Raw genomic sequence first — 23,055 nt, 5'->3', positions numbered from 1 at the left:
CAACATATTGTTATATTTTTTTTTTGTAACATTTGTTTAACATAATAAAAAAATGAATATTACTAATGTAACCCACTGTAAAGACTGGGTTTAGTTGATTGTGTTGCACTGCTCATGTCTGTCCGCGTCCACGTACAGAACTGTCCGCGTCCCCGTACAGAACTGCCCGCGTCCATGTACAGAACTGTCCGCGTCCACGTACAGAACTATCCGCGTCCCCGTACAGAACTGTCCGCGTCCCCGTACAGAACTGTCCGCGTCCCCGTACAGAACTGTCCGCGTCCCCGTACAGTGAACTGTCCGCCGATCCCGGCCTTAATACATGAACCTTCCGCATGCCTCGCCCTACAGAACCTGTCCCGCATAGTCCCACGAGTCGGAACATGTCAAGCGCCAAGATGATAACGCGCAATGTGAACATGGCCATAGCTAGTTATGCGTCGCGCGTCATGTCGCTAGTAGCATTTCAATCAGAGTTACAGTCGACTCTTGCTCTGAGACCTGGGTTAAGTAGTGTTGCCCTCTTGCGCTCTGTGCCATAGCATATGACGCCCACGGCCTTTGATGGAGCGTATGTAGGTAAGACGGACCCAGTGCATTCGAACCTGTGCAGGCAACCGTTGTTGAGTGCAGAGGTTCCTGTTCGCGCCTGAGGCTTCGCGCGAGGGACGACGTAAAGTATTACTGTTACATATCTGAGCTGTTGACCCCGAATCACTGTAGTCGTGCGAAAAAGAGAGGAGCTTGAAAGAGTCGGGCGTGAGTGTAACGGAATGTGTAAATGGCTAGAGAGCAAGTGTAGCGGGCGTTATCATCCTAGTAGCATTTCGAACAGTTACGTCCCACTTGCTCTGAGACTTAAGTACTCGGTTGCCCCTTGCTGCGACGTGCAAACGCCGTGCCTTGGAGATGAGGTAAAACGATTGCTTGACGTGACCGAGCGCAGCTTTGTTGAATGTGGCAGAAGTCCCCTGTTCGCGCCCGGTTCGGGCGAGGCGACGACGTTAAGTAAGACTCAACATATACGTTGTACACAAGCATATTGTCCGCGTTAACGCCGCCACGAGTTGTCTGAGGTGATCTTGGAATAACGACGGGAGCTTCACTACAGTGTTGAGACACCGAAGGTTCATGTGAATCATTTGCTTTTTCTTTTACCGGGTCAGCGACGACAGGTATGAGTGTACCAGATCCTTCACTCTCTATTCTTGTTCATTTCGTGTTCACCTGATCTTTCGTTTCTCATCGCAAACGACAGAGGTACAGAACAACAGAGCTAGCCTACTAAGTCAGCCAACAAGCTAGAGCAGTAGCAGCGTAACAATAACGATATAACCAAGCAGACATCCTAGCTTAACTTAGCTAACAATACATTAATTCTCTCCATGAACGATGCTGCCTAACCTCTCCGGTCTCTCCTCTCTTCACTAATGCGACGGTAACTAGTGTTTTAACCCCTGCTGTCCAAGAAACGACCGAACTAATTGAACTATATTTTCAGGGCGCCTCAATAGCAGTATTGAACACCGGGAGTGTAAAAATCACTTATCAGACCTCAACCTCAAGTAAACATGTCATTATACAAAACATCTTAACATCTGATATTGCGAGGTAAACAAACCTCGGAACTGTAAAGAAAGGGACAAGAGTGCGAGTCTCTCCAGGCCACCAATAAATTAACATAATTAACCCTCCCCGGTTAGTAAATTTACCTCAACATGCCCAGGAGAGGCAGAAGTAACGACACCCACCTTTAGCGGAGCTGACTACAACCGCCTCCTCGCTCAAATGAATATTCGTATTAAAAAATGACACACTGCTCGCGCACCGCAAACGAGCGTCTAGCAAGGCAACATAAACTTTATTTGTACCAATCGCTCGGCATCTCCTCATATGGTTATAGAAGCAGTACCCACTGCCATCCCCTTTGGTTATTAGAAGCACGGTACCCACGTGTCCCATTGCCTCATTGGTTATAGAAGCAGTACCACGATGCTATCTTCCTCATTTAGCAAAAAACATAAACATAAATTATATAACTTTCTAAAACAATAAAAGCTAATTTCCAAGACGAACATTTCTGAAAATGCGATATATAAGCGTTTTTGAAATGACAACTCTTCTCATAATTATACCCATCTACTCAGAGATATGGAAGATGTAATTGGCTCTGTTGTGTTGAAGGAACCCCACATCCAAGCAGGAAGCAAACCAGCCTTCCCCCTGTACCCAGACTGATGCTGTCCATAAGAGTGATCGGTCTATGGACCATCTATGAGTCTCCAGAAAGGGAGGACTTCTACTGACAAGGTAAGAAGGAACTCATAGGCGTCATGTCAGTAGTTAAACATCACTGTTCTCTAGTCATTCTTCCTCATTTTCCATTTGAGTTGTTGTTGTTTCATAAATCCATGGCGTAATCCTATGTCATTTTCATAGTCCTAAACCAAATATAAACCAAACACAAACATTCCCTCCCTGTGTGTGTGTTGGTTGTGTGTGTGTGTGTGTGTGTGTGTGTGTGGTCGTGTGATGATGTGTGTGTCAGTGACACTACACTGTGAAAGACAACACCCCAACATGCTGTGTGATGTAGTCGCTTGATGTGTGTGTAGTGTTGTGTGTGTGTGTGGTGTGTTTGTGCACTCCTGGAATGAGATGTAATCCTATACTAAGATTTGCCTAGTCCACTTTCTACCCTTACCTCACATGTACATATTACCTCAATTATAGTTCTCATTATTACCTAACTACCTGGTAGCCCCTGCCACATTGACTCCCCCGTACTGCGTACTCCTTATAGTCTCATCGTCATATACCTGCAACTACCTGGTACCTGACCTGCACATCATCTGACATCAGACCTATGGTATCGCTTATAGTCTCATTTATTACCTCAAGTAACCTCGAAGTACTCGCCACATTGACTCGAAAGTACTAGGTACCTCACTTATCAGTCTCAAATTTTACCTCAACTACCTGGTTTAGCCCCCTGCCACATTGACCTCACAGTCCACTGAGTACTCCTAGTATAGTCCACGCATATTACCTCACAACTTACCTCGGCTACTCCCTGCACCATTGACTCAGTACTGAATCCTTATAGTCTCAATATTCAAAAAACCGAACTATTATCGCATCAACTACCTACAGGTACCCTGCAATTACTCCAGTACTTGGTACTCCTATAGTCTCATTATTACCTCAACTACCGTGTGTGGTAAACCCCTGCACATATAGAACTCACAAGTACTAAGGTACCACAGACGCCCACCCACGCCACAAACACAAACAAACAAAAAAAAACCAAAACCACACCATTCCTCCCAGTACCATATATTACCCTCACTCCGGTACCCTATTAGCCCACATTGACATCAGATACTGCGTTCCTCTCCCTCGGCGCCTCATTATACCATCAAAACCTACTGGATACCTGCACACTTGACTCAAAGTAACTGGACTCCCCTTATAGTACTCATTATTACCTCAAACTAACGCGTGGTACACCCTGCACCATATGACTCGTAACTGGACAATCCTTAATTGTCTCACATTTACCTAACTACGCGTGTACCCCTTGCCAGGATTGACTCAGTCATGGTAATCCTTATAGTCTCTATAATTACCTCAATACCTGGTACCCTGCTACATCAGTACTGGTACTTCTTATAGCCTTCATTATTAACACTACACTCCTAGAGATACACCCTGCCACATTGGACACAAGATACTGAGAAATCAACATACTAATAGTCTCAATCGAATTATTACGCCAAAACTATACTACCGAGGTACGCCCTGCACTTGACTCCCAGCGATACTGAGTACTCGTACCTTTAGTCTCATTATCATACGCTCAACCTAACTAGGATACCCTGCACATCAGAAACAAAAATTGAACTCANTGATTTATTTGTGTCTTGCTGTCCAGGGCCCTGGTTTGTACTACGTGGACGATAACGCCACACGTCTCTCTGGTCGTATGTTCTCTACTGGTTGTGGTAGCAGCTATGCGTACGGAGTGYTGGACAGCGGCTACCGTGAGGACATGACGGTAGAGGAGGCGTACGAGRTGGGCCGCCGTGGCATCACCCACGCCACGCACAGAGACGCATACTCTGGAGGAGTGGTCAACCGTGAGTGACCTTGTTCTGAACCTATACTCATTCTATAACGATTCATTTGATTTGATTTGACTTGACTAAGTCAGTTCATGTGAGACCATGTGAAGAATAGATAGGTGCAGGATTGAGTTTGATGTATGTTGAGATATTGTTTGTTGTGTAAATTCTAAATCTACAATTCTAAATATAAGGATTTATCCATATTAAAAAATATATGCTGAATCCATAGGAAAATAAAATGTAAACAATACCTTTAAAATGTATTTGTGTGTCTGTGTTTGTCCAGTGTACCACATGCAGGAGGACGGCTGGATAAAGGTGTGTAAGGAGGATGTGTCAGAGCTGATCCACCGCTACAGGAAGGGCATGTTCTGATCATAGATCAGTTTCTACACAGACACACTGTGTTCTCTATCAACTGATCCCAGCACTGCTCCAAATAAAGACAATTTTCAAACTGCGTACTCTGGCCTCTTGTTTAACCTGAAGGTCTTACATGCTGTCACAACTTTCTGCAACTGTTACCAGTCCTATTCAAATGTATAGTATGATAATCTACCAGTTATTTACCAGTCCCAGTTATTGGAAAATTGATTTTAATTTTCTCTGTAAAGTCTGTTGAGGCTTGTGAAATACACTTGACAACTTTGTGACTTGAAGCATTTTAGTCAAATATTTTAGCCTAAACATTCTAAACATAACATACTAAACATACTAAACATTCAAATAACATAACCTCATAACTGACAGTTGGAGGAAGTAAAATTCAGAGTCCTTATAGTTTTGTCTATCATATCTGCCTCCAACAAACTGTTTCCTGAAACACAAATACATGTCCCAAACCAGTCAGATGTTTGCCCGGTTATCTTTTGGTTGGCATAATTCTGTAAATTTCCACCTCAGTATAGGAGTTCACTGTACAAATTAAATTCTACAAACAATGTTTATGCTATCAGAGGAAGTCTTGAATTAATGGAATGAATTTGCCATAAAACCTGAAGAAGCCTATTTCTCCCATATTATGTTCATTTTCTCAGATTGATAAATGAGTCACTGGATATGTGTGCAGTAGTTACATGGGGAGTATACTATAGTTTCCCAGTGGATTATTATAAAGAGAATTACATCCCTTACAGAAACTACATTCCATGAAATAGTCTAGCAACATTGATAATGTGCAACAGGTAGGGCGTGAATACGTCACGTTCCTGACCTGTTTTCCTTTGTCTTGTATTTATTTAGTTGGTCAGGGCGTGAGTTGGGTGGGTTTGTCTATGTGTGATTTTCTATGTTGGGATTTTGTGTTCGGCCTGGTATGATTCTCAATCAGAGGCAGCTTTCAATCGTTGTCCCTGATTGAGAATCATACTAAGGCAGCCGGGGTTTCACGTGTGTTTTGTGGGTGTTTGTTTCCGTGTTAGGTGTTTTACCACACCGGAGTACTGATTAATAGGTCTTCTGCCCACGTTCGTTTATTTGTTTTGTATTTCACGTGTTCATTGTTCGTTATAATAAATCATCATGAGCACTAACCACTCCGCATATTGGTTCCGATCCTTCTCGCCTCTCTCCTGTCCGAGGAGGAGAAGAAGTAGTGACAGCCGTGTACAGAAACACCCACCACCAAAGACCAAGCGGAGTGGAAAAGACAGCAGCAGCAGCAGCGCAAAAAAGGAGAATTGGAATGGGAGGACGTTTTGGAACGGCAAGGGTTGCTACACATGGGAGGAGATCCTGCTGGAAAGGATCGCCTCCCATGGAACAGCTGGAGGCAACCGAGAGAGGAACGGCGGTATGAAGGACGCGGCTAGCACGGAAGCCCGAGATCAGAACCAAAAATTCTTGGGGGGGGAAACACGCGGGAGTGTGCAAAGCCGGGTAGGATACCGAGCCAACTCCCCGTGCTTACCGAGGCGTCGTACTGGTCAGACACCGTGTTATGCGGTGAGCCGCACGGTGTCCCCAGTACTCAGTAGCGCTGTGCTTAGCCCAGTGCGGGCTATTCCACCTCGCCGCACTGGTAGGGCTAGGTTGGGCATCGAGCCGGGTGTCATGAAGCCGCCCAACGCATCTGGCCTCCAGTGCGTCTCCTCGGGCCGGCGTACATGGCACAGCCTTACAAATGGTGTCCCCGGGGTCGCCAGCATAGCCCAGTGCGGGCTATTCCACCTCGCCGCACTGGCAGGGCTACACGGGACCATTCAACCTGGTAAGGTTGGGCGGGCTCGCGTGCTCAATTGTCCTCCTTCACGGTCCGGTAATTCTGGTGCCACCTCCACGTACCAGTCCTCCGGTGGCAGGCCCCCGTACCAGGCTGTCTCTCCGGGTTCTCCTCCAGTTGCTCTCATCTGCCCAGCGCTGTCTGAGCTGCCTGCGCTGCCCAGCGCTGTCGAGCTGCCCGTCTGCCCCGAGCCGTCAGAGCTGCCCGGCTTCCCGAGCCGTCAGAGCTGCCCGTCTGTCTCGAGCCGTCAGAGCTGCCCGTCTGTCCCGAGCCGTCAGAGCTGCCCGTCTGTCCCGAGCCGTCAGAGCTGCCGTCTGTCCCGAGCCGTCAGAGCTGCCCGTCTGTCCCGAGCCGTCAGAGCTGCCCGTCTGTCCCGAGCCGTCAGAGCTGCCCGTCTGTCCCGAGCCGCTAGAGCCGTCCGCCAGACAGGAGCAGCCAGTGCCGTCCGCCAGACAGGAGCAGCAGTGCCGTCCGCCAGACAGGAGCAGCCAGTGCCGTCCGCCAGACAGGATCCGCCAGAGCCAGCCAGCCAGGATCCGCCAGAGCCAGCCAGCCAGGATCCATGTTTCCGTGTTAGTGTTTTCACCACACGGTACTGTATAGGTTTCTGCACTTAGTTTATTTGTTTGTATTTTCAGTGTTCATTGTTCGTTATAATAAATCATCATGAGCACTAACCACTCCGCATATTGGTCCGATCCTTCTCGCCTCTCCTCGTCCGAGGAAGAATATGACAGCCGTTACCAGAAACCCACACCAAAGGACCAAGCGGAGTGGAAAAGACATCAGCTAGCAGCAAGCGCAAAAAGGAGAATTGGACAGGGAGGACGTTTTGGACGGCAAGGGTTGCTTACACATGGGAGGAGATCCTGGCTGGAAAGGAAATCGCCTCCCATGGGAACACGTGGAGGCAACCGGAGGAGAGGAACAGGCGGTATGAAGGTACGCGGCTAGCACGGAAGCCCGAGAGTCAGAACCAAAAATTTCTTCGGGGGTGGACAACACCGGAGTGTGGCATAAGCCGGGTAGGATACCTTGAGCCAACTCGCCCTGTGACTTACCGACGGGCGTCCGTACTGGTCAGACACCGTGTTATGCGGTGGAGCGCACGGATGTTCCCCAGTACGCGGGTGTACCCAGTACGCGTGCTTAGCCCAAGTGCGGGCTATTCCACTTCGCCGCACTGGTAGGGGCTAGGTTTGGGCATCGAGCCGGGTGTCATGAAGGCCGGCCAACGATCTGGCCTTCCAGTGCGTCTCCTCGGGCCGCGGACATGGCACCAGCCTTACTAAATGGCTTGTCGCCACGGGGTCGCCAGCATAGCCAGTGGGGCTATTCCACCATCGCCGCATGGCAGCGGCTACCAGGGGACCCATGTCAACCTTAAGGTTGGGCGGCCTCGGTTTGCTCAATTGTCTCCTTCACGGTCGGACATTCTGGTGCCAACCTCCACGTATACCAGTCCTCCGGTGGCAGCCCCCCGTACCAGGCTGTGCTCTCCGGGTTTCGTCCTCCAGCTTGCTCTCATCTGCGCCAGCGCTGTCTGAGCTGCCTGCCTGCCCAGCGCTGTCTGAGCTGCCCGTCTGCCCCGAGCCTGTCAGAGCTGCCCGTCGTGTCCCGAGCCGACGTCAGAGACTGCCCGTCTGTCTACGTCAGAGGCCCGTCATGACCGAGTCCGCAGAAGCTGCCCGTCATGTCCCGAGCCGTCAGAGCTGCCCCGTCTGTCCCGAGCCGTCAGAGCTGCCCCGTCTGTCCCGAGCACGTCAGAGCTGCCCGTCTGCTCCCGAGCCGTCAGAGCTGCCCGTCTGTCCCGAGCCGCTAGAGCCGTCCGCCAGACAGGAGCAGCCAGTGCCGTCCGCCAGACAGGAGCAGCCAGTGCCGTCCGCCAGACAGGAGCAGCCAGTGCCGTCCGCCAGACAGGATCCGCCAGAGCCAGCCAGCCAGGATCCGCCAGAGCCAGCCAGCCAGGATCCATGTTTCCGTGTTAGTGTTTTCACCACACGGTACTGTATAGGTTTCTGCACTTAGTTTATTTGTTTTGTATTTCAGTGTTCATTGTTCGTTATAATAAATCATCATGAGCACTAACCACTCCGCATATTGGTCCGATCCTTCTCGCCTCTCCTCGTCCGAGGAAGAATATGACAGCCGTTACAGAATAACATGATAGGCTATTACATTTCAGCCCTAGAGGGCAGATGTACTTCTACAGCTGCTCTGTTCTCCCTGGCAGTTTATTGATCAATAAATATAAGTCCCTGATTAGAAGGAGAATGAAAACTAGCAGTGCTAGGACCTCCAGACAAGTAAAGACACTGAACATTTATTGTAGTCTCTATCATATGATCATGTTCAGGACAAAATAGACTGTGCAGAGATTATCCACTATTTTAATAAGCATTTTATTCAAACATCTTTCATACAGGTCAACAAAATATCTAGAATGTTATTTATTCAAAAGCCTATTACAAAATAATTATTGTGGAACTCCTACACCTACACGTAAACAGTACCCAAAATGAGTATTGGCCCCTATTTAGTTATGCCCGTTGTCGTTTACAGCCAGTGCTTAACTTGGACTGAAATTGGTGCCGGTACTCAAAGAAACATTGTAGAAGATCTCCCTTTCTCAGAAGCATTTTATTAAAACATTTACATATCAGACACTTTTATCCAGAGTGATTTACAGGAGCAATTAGGGTTAAGTTCCTTGCTCCAGGGGACATTGACAGATTTTTACCTAGTCGGGTTGGGGATTCAAACCAGCAACCTTTTGGTTACTGGCCCAACGCTTTTAAGTAATAGGCTACCTGCTACCCCATCATTTTTCATACAGGTGATCAAAATATATATTACTTCTTAAGCCCATATACAAAATTATATTGTTCCACTTCAAGTCCTTTGCTGTTTAGAACATGTCTTAATGCGAACATTGTTAAAAGGTCCAGTATGACACTTTATTGAAATTGTGGAGTTTATTGAAAGGTGTAAGAACATTATTACAGAATACATGAATTTGGTCTCTAATTGGTCTTGTTAGGGTGGTTGATTATGTATCTCTTAAATGGATCACATTTACACTTGCAATAAAATACATGTTCACTTTCCCCATCACCAACTACAGAACGTACAGTCAAAAAGTGTTAAGCCCCATCATAAATCAAACATATCATAAAATCAATAAGCTAGAAAAATAACACCACTTTCGATAAAAGAGAAAAATTTACAACTGGAACATGTGGAAAGGCCTTGTCTGGCTTATGGCCATGCAATTAAACAAGTTAGTGTGAGCAAAGTTATAATGTCACATAATTACTGTATCTTATACCACCAAAACATACACTACACATTCAAACAAAACAAAACAATTATTCAGTTTACAGCAATATCTTTTAAATGTGATTGTTTTGGTGGCTTCACTTAGGGGAAAATCAGGCAAATGTATGTTCTTTTTGTAGAATAATATATATTAAAATCTTAATTTAACATCTCGCAACAATCTAATCCTTTCCAGAAACACACTTTCCTGGTGTTCCATTGATTCTAATTTACCTGTAAGACTGAGATACGTCTATCACAGTGGTAATATTACATTATATAATTCAACAAAATTACAGCACAAATTTTAAAAAGTCAAACCATGGAAATATTACATTTTATAATTCAACAAAATCTTCAGCTCCTTCCTAAAACACATGAGAAGAGAGAGGTTACACACATAAACCCATTCTAAACAGTAGCAGTGTGTTCCATAATGGTAGTGGTTGTTTCTCTAGTTTGGTCATTAATATGAGGACACCTTAAGTGACTCTGATGTTACAGAAGTGCAGAGAGGACTCAAGTCTTCTGGAAACCTTTCCATGAGTTCTCAGAGTCAGTGTCAGACGCTAAAACAGAAACAAAACCCCAATGTTAGAAAGAGACTGATTGAAAGATGAGTCCAGGTTACTTTACAAGTTCCTAATGCATGGTTCACAGTAAATAAGACCTTCCATATTAAGTATTATTATTAAACTTAATTAAATATTAAGTAAGTAGCTACATCAATTAACATTAAGTTTGAACCCGCATCACAATCTACAAGGAAGAGACACAACCACACTATAAAATGGATACAGTCAAACACAAAACATTCTGTGAGCTTTTCAGGATAGTGAACAATATTAAGGTCCCCACTTACTGCTGGTTGGAACAAAACCTGAAACCGAGATAAACATCATGTTATTATTGACTCTGATTTGTTGGAATATTACAAGAGAACATGTTTGACAGTATTCTGAATCCCGTATTCCTACTGCAGACATCACATACAACCTAAGTGACGTGACTCTTTATTTACATGAATCAGATCAAATCAAACATTCTTCTACCATCACTAACTACACTGTACAATACTATTACTTGTAAACCAGAACTATGACTACTACTTCTAAACTACAAAGTAAATCACAGCTGATAATGTCTAAGATGACAGTGTAGCCTACATCCTTCTCTCCTCACACCTTTCTCGCTCTTCATCTTCCTCCAAATGACGACGCCAACAACAACAATAACAACAATGACCAGGAGAGCTACAGCAACTCCAATGACGGGCTCCATTGCAATGGAGCCAATGGTGTTTGGGTCATTTGCACCTGTAATCATCAGAACAGAGCATTCAGACTACAGTGCTAGATGGTACATTTCCATCTAAAATTAACTCCAAGCAGCATCCCTCAATGACAATAAAAGGTCAGGAGGTCAATGAGAATGGAAAAGTAGCTTTACTGAGTGAACTTAAATTAGGAATATTGGGCACATTCAGTAGAAGGGTTGGGTATAGTATATATTTCAATCTCTCCCTCTTACCCCTGTTGGTCTTTCCCCAGTTGGTCTGGATCTCAGACTCAGTCAGAACCTTGATGAAGTCCTCCTTGATACCAGCGACTTGAACCACACACTGATACTTGTTGTTCTTCCACTCCTCAGGCGTCACTGTGAGGTGGGTGCTTTTCTGGAAGGTTCCATCATCGTTATGGAGAGTCTCTCCATGCTCCACATCTTCATGGTGATTTTGTCCTTCTTTCTGCCAGGACACCATGACTCCACTGGGGTAGAAACCTGTAGCGTGGCAGGTCACTGGAGAGGAGGGGGTCTTCTGGAGCAGAGACACTGATGAAGGGACTGGAGAGAGAGAAGGGAGGAAGGGGAGAGAGTATAGTGCAGTGTTGAGAGGGGGAATAGACAGATGCACACAGAAAGAGATGGGAGAGAAAAAGACAGAAGGTAGCAAGCAGGTATAGAGAGAAAACGACAAGAGGGTAGCAGTATAGAGAAAATGACAGAGGGTAGCAGTATAGAGAAAATGACAGAGGGTAGCAGTATAGAGAGAAAATGACAGAGGGTAGCAGTATAGAGAGAAAATGACAGTTAAACGCTAAATGTTTTTAAAGATAATACTATTGTCATTCAAAACAACAATTTCATGTGACTTAAAAACAATTGATTTTTAAATGATTCCTGGTAAAGAAATATCACATAATTCCTGTCAGTGAAGCTATGTCATGTCATGCGTCTCTGTACCTGTCCTCTTCAGAGTGCTCTTCCCATAGTCCAGATACTTCTTCAACCACTCAATGCAGGTCTGGGTGAGGTAGTTTTTCCAGTACTCATTGTAAGACATGTCATTGTCCCACTTGTGTTTGGTGATGACTGCCTGTGGTGTTGGGGCGATCCACGTCTTGGTCTTCAGGTCAAATGCCACGAAATCTTCTCCATCATATCCAAACTGTTTAAACACCTCTGTGACTCCAGTGTCCTCGTCCCACTCACAGCCGTACATCTCCATCAATGTGTGTACACCTGGGAGACAGAAAGAGAGAGAGATATGATCAACACAGATAATTGCTCTGTTCTCCAGATTCAGTCTGCCAGTGGGATCTCTATCATCATGTATTAGTTGTTCAACCAGACTGGAATAAAACAGATCAGCTCAGACCTCTACAGTGTGATGATGATGTCACACCTTCACCACAGAGACAGAGAGAGGTGATGAGGAGACTCAGAGTGTGGATCTATTCTACACCAGCTGATGTTGGCTTGGTTCTATCTACTGTGTTGAAGATACACATTGTGGTTCGTTACAGGTGTGTTATTCTAACAAATGGATGTGTTGTAGGACTGTAGTTTTCAGTGAGGTGTGTAAATGAATAAAACACTGTTGATAAATGAAACCGTCCTCTAGTGATGATGTCAGAGATAGAGGAAGTGCGAGAGGATCCTCTGGTCAGTCAGGTACAACAGGAGAGAGATGGAGAGACTAAAAATGAAAGATATCTCTCAATGGCCATGTTGTCTCCTCTCCTCCCTGCTGCAGCCAACAGGCACCACAACACAGCAAGTGTGTATCACGCTGTCCGTGCTGCTGAAGATGCAACATAATTACAGCCATTTAGTTTCTTACTTGTTCTCTGACTGAAAAGATATGAAATCGTTTAGAAAAAACATTCCCTATTCTCTCAACCCTTGCTCTCTTTACGTGCCACAGGTATGCTCGGCATGCACGTGACAAATAGCGCATGACCTAGCCTATCAAATTCCATGAATAAATTGGTTTTCACAACTCTGAACACCAAAACACAGCTAAAGGATGTGAGGACGTGAAAAAAGAACTTGAAACAGGGAATGTTTACTGTTTGCTCTGATGGAAAGGGGAAGTCAGATGTGTGGAAGACATGTGACTTAGTTGTAGAAACTACTGCAGATGATGAAAAAGGAGGGTGGAGGAGCAAGAACTGTCTGAGTATTATGTGTGACAAACAGGTGCTGTTAGATTACAAAATCATTTGGAACAACACTGAATAAATTATATTGTACCAGTGTGTTCTAATGGAAAAAAATCTAAAGTATATATATATAATATATATATTATATATATATATATATATATATATACACACATATACACATATACACACACACACTGAACAAAACTATAAACGCACATGTAAAGTGTTGGTGCCATGTTTCATAGTGCCATGTTTCATAAGCTGAAATAAAAAATCCCAGAAATTGATACACAATACAATGCCACAGATCTCTCAAATGTTGATGGAGCGTGCAATTGGCATGCTGACTGCAGGAATGTCCACCAGAGCTATTGCCAGAGAATTTAATGTTTATTTCTCTACTGCAAGCCGCCTCCAACGTCAATTTAGAGAATTTAGCATTTGGCAGTATGTCCAACCGGCCTCACAACCGCAGACCACGTGTATGGCGTCGTGTGGGCGAGCGGTTTACTGATGTCAACGTTGTGAACGGAGTTCCCCATGGTGGCGGTGGGGTTATGGTATGGGCAGGCATAAGCTACGGACAACGAACACAACTGCATTTTATAGATATCAATTTGAATGCACAGAGATAGGGTGACAAGATCCTGAGGCCCATTGTCGTGCCATTCATCCGCCGCCATCACCTCATGTCACAAGGATGCTCTGGATCGACGTGTACCACAGCGTGTTCCAGTTCCTGTCAATATCTAGCAACTTCGCACAGCCATTGAAGAGGAGTGGGACAACATTCTACAGGCCAAAATCAACAACCTGATCAATTCTAAGGTGATATGTCGTGCTGCATGAGGCAAATGGTGGTCACAGCAGATATTGACTGGTTTTCTGATCCACACCCCTACCTTTTTTTAATTGTATTTTTTATCTGTGACAAACAGATGCAAATCTTTATTCCCAGTCATGTGAAATCCATAGATTAAGGCCTAATTCATGTACCGGTATGTACAAAATACATATTTTTTTTAAATTCAGTGGGTGCGGCTTATATTCAGGTGCGCTTAATAGTCCAGCAATTACGGTATTTAAATTGTGTGACTCAATAAAATCTTTGAAATTGTTAAAAGTTACATTTATATTTTTGTAAAGACGTTATTACAGCAAAGACTAAAAACAGGTGCATGCATTCGTGAATTGCGATTCATTTATTGTTTAGGCTAATTATTCAAAGCTCCCTTCGGCATTTCGTTTAAAAACTAAAACGCTTGATTGCATTTCAAAGCATTAAGGACTCGTCTGTGTGATGACATGAACAAATGATTGATTGATACAGTAGCCTATATATTGAAATATAAGCCTAAGTAAGTTATGGTATTAACACAGCTAAACAGGACGCGCCCTTAGGTCTACAGATTGATGGAGGTTATACAAGGCTGCTATACTAAACCTACTAATGATAATAACATGACTTATTATTATAATGACCATAATAATAATGCCTCAAACTGTCTGCAACAGTGAAATGGGATACTTCTATGTGAATTAATGAGGTGGAGCACACCTCAATTCAAATTACAAAATGTGTTAGAAAATAATTAGAAATTGACAAGTTGAAACATAGCCTATAGATAATTAGCAGGCAGCGTGCCTTGGTTTGAGGGAAGCGAGGGTTAACACCTTAATCACACCGACAGCGTCATTGCATCAATGCTGTAACATTTTGCGCAGCTAGGCAACTATACTGAGTGCAGGTATCTATTAGAGGTCGACCGATTATGATTTTTCAATGCCGCTACTGATACCGATTACTGGAGAACAAAAAAAGCCGATACCGATTAAATCGGCCGATTTATTTAAAACATTTATTTTTATTTTTTATATAATACATAAATACACACACGCACACAGCTCTGATGTGACAATGATACTGAAGAGTCTGCTTAGGAGACAAATACTCTCAACTGTTTAAATAAAAATAGAGTTTAAATTACCTGTGATGAATGTTGAAAACAAAAACTTTAATTTCTATATGCAGGAAATCCTATTTTAATAATGGGCATGGTAAGAATTGACGACCAAAGTGCGAGTCATAATTCCCATGACACCTAGCAAAATCTGAAATGCGGTTCCTTCATTTATTCCATAGGATATTTTTTAGATTACCTTAAAATAAGGTCTGTGTTTCGTGTAGGCTTACACCGCCAATTTTATAACGGTGTAGATATCCATAGGACAAGGAACTCTGATCAATATTGGCTAAATATAAGCAAAGATAAATTTTTTCGTAGAGTGGATTTATGAAAATATGTTGACAAACGTTACCTTATCCTAGTGAGATTTACACGGGTATCAAAACATCGAGGCGGTTTAAGCCTGCACGAAACACAGACCTTATTTGAAGTAGATCAAGACATTCTCTTTGGAAGACATGAACGGTAAAATAACGAAGGAACCCCTTTCAAATTCAGCCGCAAGTTATTACAGGAATTATAACGCGTTGACTATTTCTCTCTAAACCATATACCTTTGGCTAATCTGGAAACTATCACCTCGAAAACAAAACGTTTATTCCATTCCGTATTTTATCTAACGGGTGGCATCCATGAGTCTAAATATTCCTGTTACATTGCAAAACCTTCAATGTTATGTCATAATTAGTTCGCAAAGAGCCAGACTGTTGCATATACCCTGACTCTGCGTGCAATGAACGCAAGAGAAATGACACAATTTCACCTGGTTAATATTGCCTGCTAACCTGGATGTTTTTTAGCTAAATATGCAGGTTTAAAAATATATACTTGTGTATTGATTTTAAGAAAGGCATTGATGTTTATGGTTAAGTACACATTGGAGCGATGACAGTCATTGATTGATTGTTTTTTATAAGATAAGTTTAAAGCTAGCTAGCAACTTACCTTAGCTTACTGCATTTGCGTAACAGGCAGGCTCCTCGTGGAGTGCAATGTAATCAGGTGTTAGAGCATTGGACTAGTTAACTGCAAGGTTGCAAGATTGGATCCCCCGAGCTGACAATGTTAAAAAGCTGTCGTTCTGCCTCGTTCCTAGGCCGTCATTTAAAATAAGAATGTGTTCTTAACTGACTTGCCTAGTTAAATAAAGATTAAATAAAAGGTGTACTTTTTTTTTTTTTAAACAAACAAAATCGGCACCCAAAAATACCGATTTCCGATTGTTATGAAAACTTGAAATCGGCCATCACGATTAATCGGTCGACCTCTAGTATCTATAGAGAGAATCATTTTCGCAGTATCCTCAAAACCGTGTCTTTTTGACACAACTGCTGACAGCTACAGGGAAATAAATACGATAGGATTGTCAGGTCAGTTTAGTAGTGAGCTTGTTCTAGATGTGGCCAGCTAGCTAGCTAGCTAGCTAACTAACTAACCTAGCCAATTAAGTGTGTGTGTGTGTGAGAGAAATAGTAATATAAATTGTTAGTTAGTGCCCATGATAATTTGGTCAAATAACCATTTGTGTGAGAGAGTGTGAGTATTTATGTGAGAAAGTGTGTGTGTGTGTGTGTGAGATAAATAGTGATAGAAATTATAGTAGATACTATCCCTGATCAATTGGTCAGATAACTGTGTGTCTGTGTGCGTGTACAGTAGGTGACATGTCCATGACAGCTATCTAATAACTGTAGTTATGTTAGGTGGTGGTTTGGCTCATCATTGTCATGTCTATGTAGAAGAAGACAGTAGGAGGAAGTGGAGTGGACTCAGGGACAGGTATCAGAGAGAGAGAAGAAGAGGTCTGGGTCAGCAGCTTCAGGCCAGCAGTCTAGGCTCTTCTGCCACATTCTTTCTTTTCTGGATCCATTTATTGTGCCTAGGGCAACGAGTGGCAATTTTACAGCCAGACGCTCTACGTCATCCACAAGTGCGATCATCACCGTCACATCAAGACCCTCTACGTCAGAGGTGCACAATTGGCGAACCCGTGTCCGGACCGAGTGAAGGTTCTATCTGGACCTCGAAACATTTCTCATAAATAATTGTTATAATTAAATACTGATGTACACGTACTGCGCTGGCTCAGTGCAGCTGGGAAGGTCCCAGACAGTGCCACATACTACCGTGTGTTGTCCAATCACGTGCTTTATTTAAATCACTTCACGAAACTCAGCCAATCAAAGCAAATGTTTAACATGCATGTTAGGAGACTGATGTTGTCAGATTGAGAGACAGCGAGAGAAGCAAAAGCGGAAGCGAGAGGAGAAACTAATGGCGCAAAAGTCATATCATCAGTGGATGGCCAACAGTGGAATGAGCTCATCAGTGAGGAAACCCGTGGATAAAAACCTTCGAATCAGGGATCTTTGACGTTGAAATGGTGCCGGAAGTCAAACCGCACGAGAGTTGACAAGTGATCTCATGTGATTTATGCAACAAGTTTAGGGCTCACGGTTGTCAATTGACATTCGGACAGTTCCACCCATCAAATGTTGCTTAGAATACTAAGTGATAGGCCCGGCTAGTTTGCTAATAGACTCTACTACGCTGGTATCTTTCTCCCGGTAACAAACTAGATTGGGAAGGCTATCTGGATAGTCCATTCGATCAGAATCAGTGATCACTAAGCTTCTATAAGGATAGTACCCACTGTAGGCTCCCTACCATTAATGAAAGCTCAGGCAGCCTTTGATAGATGTGAAGAGCGAGAGATAAGTTCAGGAATGCTACAGAGTGAGTAGGCTCCCGCTTCATTAATTGCTGGTTGGAAGAGGAGTCTGCGGCGGATACTGAACTCGTGGTACAGATTGTCCCGAATGGCTCTATAACCGCTGTGACCGTAAAGGATGCTCACCTCTACGCGTCTCAACATGCTGATGCACTGAGCGCCCTTGGGTGCAATGCTTCTTCTCTACATATAGGTATTGACACTCTTCTAGCTACTCACAATGTGGAGGTGCATGAGAGACAAGACTTAAGATTTACAGCCTTCACTTTCCTTTTGGGTATATGAACTATAACCGTCCTTACTAGACAAAGGACTGTGCAAAATCAGCCGGTACATTCATTGAGGATGGATGTTGAATTTTGGGGATCAACATTTTTTCTATGCTTCTATGCTACTGGACGACCTGTAGCCTGAGCGTTTTTGCCACTTCCGACTGAAGCACACATTTGACTTCGCAACGATTGCGGAGTCAGCTCTTTTCGACGTGCTCAAGCCATAATCTGAAACCTTGGAGCTCCATAAAGAAATGCATTTGTCAGCGGAAGACGGTTCATGCGGTGCTTGGGGATGTCATCAGTGAAGGAGGGTGGCAAAAGACCGGAAAAAGTGAAGGCATTCGCAGGGAGACAGAGAAGGAATCATGGAAGTGACTGGAACGACGTTGCACCTTCCACGCAGGGGATAGGCAATTGCGGTCCTTTCTAAGGTAAATGATACGGTAGGAAACGCGTCCCGAAGAGTTGATCGATGAGAGGGGTGTCAAACATCAGGTATTGACGCACGCTGCATGCTGGACAACTGGGGGGACGACTAGGCACACGCAGCATGGGATAAGGACTAAGAGGAAAGAAGAATAGTTGACATAGGAACTCACAGAGCAGACTGGACTGGGTGGTAGACAAAAAGCCTTTATGCATTGATAACAAGCTCTCCTCGATCAGGTCTGCAGCCACCTGATTTTAGTAGACCTTTCTTGCTGTCTGTAGACGCATTATAATGATTAGGTTGCTGTCTTCGCAAGTGCCAGAGGACGGTTATGCACGCCAGGCACGGGTCAGCCATTCGCTAGTAATACTCAATCTTTAATCATGGCACAGTTAAAGTTTAATCCTGCATAGGTTCGAGTTTTTGGCTTACGCTGCGGAGTCTGTGAGAAGTTTAGTATTGGCTAAGGAGACAAGCTTTTACTGATGGCAGACAAACCATTAACATACATCCTGTCAAGCCAAATTGGATCGCCTGTGGAACGAGATGGGTTGCTAAACTCGCTCCATTCGAGTTTGACATAACAGTTACATCCCGTCCCAAAGAAATGTCATTGCTGATGCACTCAGTAGACAGCATTCCATTGTCTGCAGACGAGAGCGTTCTAACGCATCACAAGGGTTCCTTCAAGGCCGTTGCTGGAAGAAGCTGCGGGAGTAATGCTGAGAAGGTGCAAGATGTGTTTCCGCTGGTCGCACACCAACCTCTGATCTCGACAAGCTGTGCTCACCGTCAATTGAGGGCACGAAATGCCGCTGAAACTGTGTCATCGGACCTGCCAAACTACCTCGTAAATCTTCCCCGGTTCTCTGTCAAAGGACCGCACGGGTGTTCAGCAGTCCTGCGGTGCAAGAGGAGGCGGGTCTACAGAACTGTGCGAATGCTACTGCCAGCTCACTCAGTCCACTGGAGCCTTAATCTGAGATGTCAATGTGAGAGTGCTGTCCGTGACGACCTGATATAAGCAGCGCAGGATGAGCAACTCGCCGAGTTGTTATTCTACGTGGAAGGGCGTAGACCTTCTAGGAGGGAACGTGGCGATGAAATCGAGGCTCTGCGGTTCGAAGACCTGGGAGAAGTCACTTGAATGGTGATATATGGTTACAGAAAGTTTGCTGTCAAAGAGGAAGACGTACCAGTATTAGTACCCACCTCAATGAGGGCGGACAGTTTTGAAGGGTGTCCACGAAGAAGCGGTCAGTCAGGGAACAGGGACATTCATACACTGTGTACCCTAGTCATTGACGAGACAGAGGTTTTTGGCATGGTCTGGAGTCTCGACTGTGCAGACCAGTTATATCAAAGACACTGCAAGAGGTGTGTGTCAATAGGCCCCGGCAGGAGGTCAGGCCACTGGAGAACATCATCAGATGGAGCCCCTCGAGTTTGGTGTGTGGGATTTGGTCTGCTGAAGACTCAACAAAACAAGTCCTTGGAGTGTTCTGGTCTGTCATTAATTTTACTCTAAGATGGCCATGCCTCTTGTGTCCGAACATATCAGCTAAAGCAGTGCCTTCAGCTGTGGTGGAACAAGCATTTCTGTGTGTAGGTTTTTCCTCGTCCGTATACACTCGACCAGGGGCCAACTTTGAAAGTCAAATTGATTGCTGAGTGTTGAGTGCTGCCGGAGTCAGAAGTGGCACACAACTCTACATCCGAGGGAAGGGGAGTTAAAGGTTCACTAAGAACGTCGAGAACATGAATACCATCGGGTTTACTACGAGAGCGAAGCCACAGGTGGCCAGATGCTCGACGATAGTGACCTCTCGACCTACAACTGTAATCAGTCATGAAAAACCACGGGCCACGCCTTTCAGTTGATGTGGGAGAAACCACGTCTGCATTCCCGTACATAGACTGTTTAGGCTCCGGTGCTACAAGACTCAAATGTTGTAGACTATATGAGTACGTCAAGTCCTGACGAGAGACTAGGAGGCCCATGGGATGTACTTGTCGGCAACATCACAACAGCTGAAGAGGCATGGGGCCTCTAAACAGGAAGATCAGAGGAGCTCAGGGAGGTCGGTGATCGGGTGCTGCTGGCGAATAAGGTGAACGTGGAAAAGGATGCTTGGCGGACTACGTGGGAGAAACAACTTATGGCAGCTGTTACGGAGAAGAATAGTGACATCCATCATTCTTAAGAATACCAGAACATGTGCACTTGCAGGAGAAAACGGTCGCACGTAATCTGATAATGCTGTAAATCTTTTTGCGCTCCTGACACTCATCACCATGCGCCTTAGAGAACACCTAATACGGGAGACGTGAGACGAGTGAGAATGGAGGACTCCAGTAGCACCTCCATGAATAGATATACGAGATACACTGGACAGTCTGGTGAGAGAGATAGTGTGTGGGTATCAGAACAGAGCGTCGGAGGAGAACACAGTCGGAGCCTCTGAAAAAGAGAGCCCTAGACATGTGTGCATAGATGGCCACCTCAGTTGCAGAGGACATAACTCACTAATTCTGAGGGGCCACTGGTTGGCAGCATGGTCAAGAGGTAACTTTGGAGAAGAAATGTCGAACTCTGAGGAAGAAAGGCATTCTGAAGATGCCACTGGGCACAAGCCAGCAACAGTCACGGAAACTTTTGCCTGACTACCTCGTGACTGTGGACAGTGACCACCAATGGTGGTGTAGTAACAGGTAAAGTAATGAAATCTGTTAGGATGTCAGGTCAGGGGCTGGTCGAGCTTATTGGAAACAAGCCAGTCGAGACTCAATTGAGACTATGCCAGACAAGAGGGTTTTTTCATACAGATCTATACTAGAGTACTGTGTAGGATAGAATCCAAGTCTGTAGCCATTTAATTTATTTTTTTATACTTTTAACTGAGAGACCCAATAGAGAATGGGTTCAGGGTCATGTAGCAAGGTTTTTCTGTCTGGAGGGTTCTACTTTTCATGAGTGTACTGAACAGTACAGGCATGTTTTCCTACGGGGTCTTTGAATTCCCTAATTCTCTTTAGAGAATAAGTCATTTGCATACTGGAATATGGGACATATATATTGCCATCAACCAAGGGTATTGCATATCATTAGTACTTTCTGTGTAGTATGCAAGTGTAATTCAGTCAGGGGAGAATGTACAGGGTTGGTTATGTTTCCATTGCTCTAAGAAATGTGTATTTTGATTTGTTCAGCATTCTTATTGGTAGTTACTCTGATGACAATAAGGGGTGGTTGTGAGTGGACCCGCTTGCAGATAGGGGAGATCGCCGAACATCTTCTAAAACTCAACAAACGGAGGAGCATACATGGCTTCAGCTCCGATTCGATGCTTAGACTATCTAGCGACGGCACAGCATCACATCCCTGCACGCTCCATCAAAGATTGTGCTTCCATAATATACTTACTCATTCAAAAACTTCACTTCACTTTCATTTAAATTTTGCACTTCAAATGTACACAGACACGAAACACTCATCACGCAGCTGTCCATCACTCTCAGATAGTCCAACCATTATACCACAGCAACACGTATGTTTAAACATGCATGTTAGGTAGCCACACTGATGTTTCCACAGATTTCAGTAGAGTACCAGCGTAGAGAAGCACAATCAAAACGGCACTCAAATCAACCGACCTGGCTTGCAGCACGCAATCATAGAGGAGAAAGCTAATGGCTGCGTGGCTCTGCATACTTTCAAATGGTCATTCATTCACATCTTAACCAACTACTTAACCGAAACATCAGATGGTTTTCAAAGAGGAGTGGAGACAGACAACTAGTGCCATCACCGATCTTTATACCTACTCATCACCCATTGCAGCGAGTGTCAATAAACCACTCTGCCTGGATATGTTTTCTAGCCAACACACAAGAGGCCTCCATACGCAGCACCATTACCACTGCGTGGCTCTAATAAAAAGTTCGCAGCACGTGAAGCAATTTAACTCGGCACTCCATCACATCCATTCACAACTCGAGAACAAGCACAGATCGTTTGAGCAAACTCATCATTGGCACATAAAATCCATCAAAGTCGCATCATGCAAGCATCAATTCAATGACTGAGGTGAGGCATCCATACACTGGCCAGCACACCGACTCCATCACAAAACTAGCCTCCAATGTCACACAGCACCACGAGGCAATGCCATCAACTTCTGAGGGTGAGGACACAAACATACTTCCACAAGCAGTCTGAGGTGAGGACACAAAACATATCCAACAGAGTCTGAGGTGAGCCAGTTACCACGAACACTATATCCACAGCAGTAACACTCTGAGGTGAGGACACAAACATATCCACCACAGTCTGAGGTTAGGACACAAGACGATCACACAATCCAGGCAGTCTGAGGTGAGGACACAAACATATCCACAGCAGTCTGAGGTGAGGACAAAACATATCCACAGGAGTCTGGAGGTGAGGACACAAACATATCCACATCAGTCTGAGGTGAGGACACAAACATATCCACAGAGTCTGAGGTGAGGACAAAAACATATAACACAGGCAGTG

The 23,055-nt window shown here is 44.6% G+C and overlaps 2 protein-coding genes across 2 annotated transcripts in view; one reads left to right on the top strand and one right to left on the bottom strand.

Moving 5' to 3' along the window:
* The window catches only part of LOC112073920 (proteasome subunit beta type-8-like), a 33,146-nt gene extending 28,557 nt beyond the window's left edge, over positions 1-4,589 (top strand). Inside the window, exons 2-4 of the mRNA XM_070440324.1 lie at positions 139-286; positions 3,935-4,139; positions 4,414-4,589. Coding sequence (XP_070296425.1) covers positions 139-286; positions 3,935-4,139; positions 4,414-4,502 — 442 coding nt within the window. The 3' untranslated portion in view covers positions 4,503-4,589. The remainder of the gene's footprint in view (positions 1-138; positions 287-3,934; positions 4,140-4,413) is intronic.
* Positions 4,590-8,720: 4,131 nt separating this feature from the next.
* LOC112073921 (BOLA class I histocompatibility antigen, alpha chain BL3-7) overlaps positions 8,721-23,055 on the bottom strand; it is a 40,059-nt gene continuing 25,724 nt past the window's right edge. Inside the window, exons 3-8 of the mRNA XM_024141159.2 lie at positions 11,911-12,189; positions 11,197-11,511; positions 10,851-10,982; positions 10,529-10,546; positions 10,148-10,235; positions 8,721-10,034 (exon numbers count right to left, since the gene is read on the bottom strand). Coding sequence (XP_023996927.1) covers positions 10,186-10,235; positions 10,529-10,546; positions 10,851-10,982; positions 11,197-11,511; positions 11,911-12,189 — 794 coding nt within the window. The 3' untranslated portion in view covers positions 8,721-10,034; positions 10,148-10,185. The remainder of the gene's footprint in view (positions 10,035-10,147; positions 10,236-10,528; positions 10,547-10,850; positions 10,983-11,196; positions 11,512-11,910; positions 12,190-23,055) is intronic.

This window comes from Salvelinus sp. IW2-2015, unplaced genomic scaffold (genome assembly GCF_002910315.2).
Source record: "Salvelinus sp. IW2-2015 unplaced genomic scaffold, ASM291031v2 Un_scaffold2421, whole genome shotgun sequence".
Classification (NCBI taxonomy): domain Eukaryota; kingdom Metazoa; phylum Chordata; class Actinopteri; order Salmoniformes; family Salmonidae; genus Salvelinus; species Salvelinus sp. IW2-2015.
Note: the sequence above shows the minus strand (reverse complement) of the source record. Positions and strands in the feature narration are given on the sequence as shown.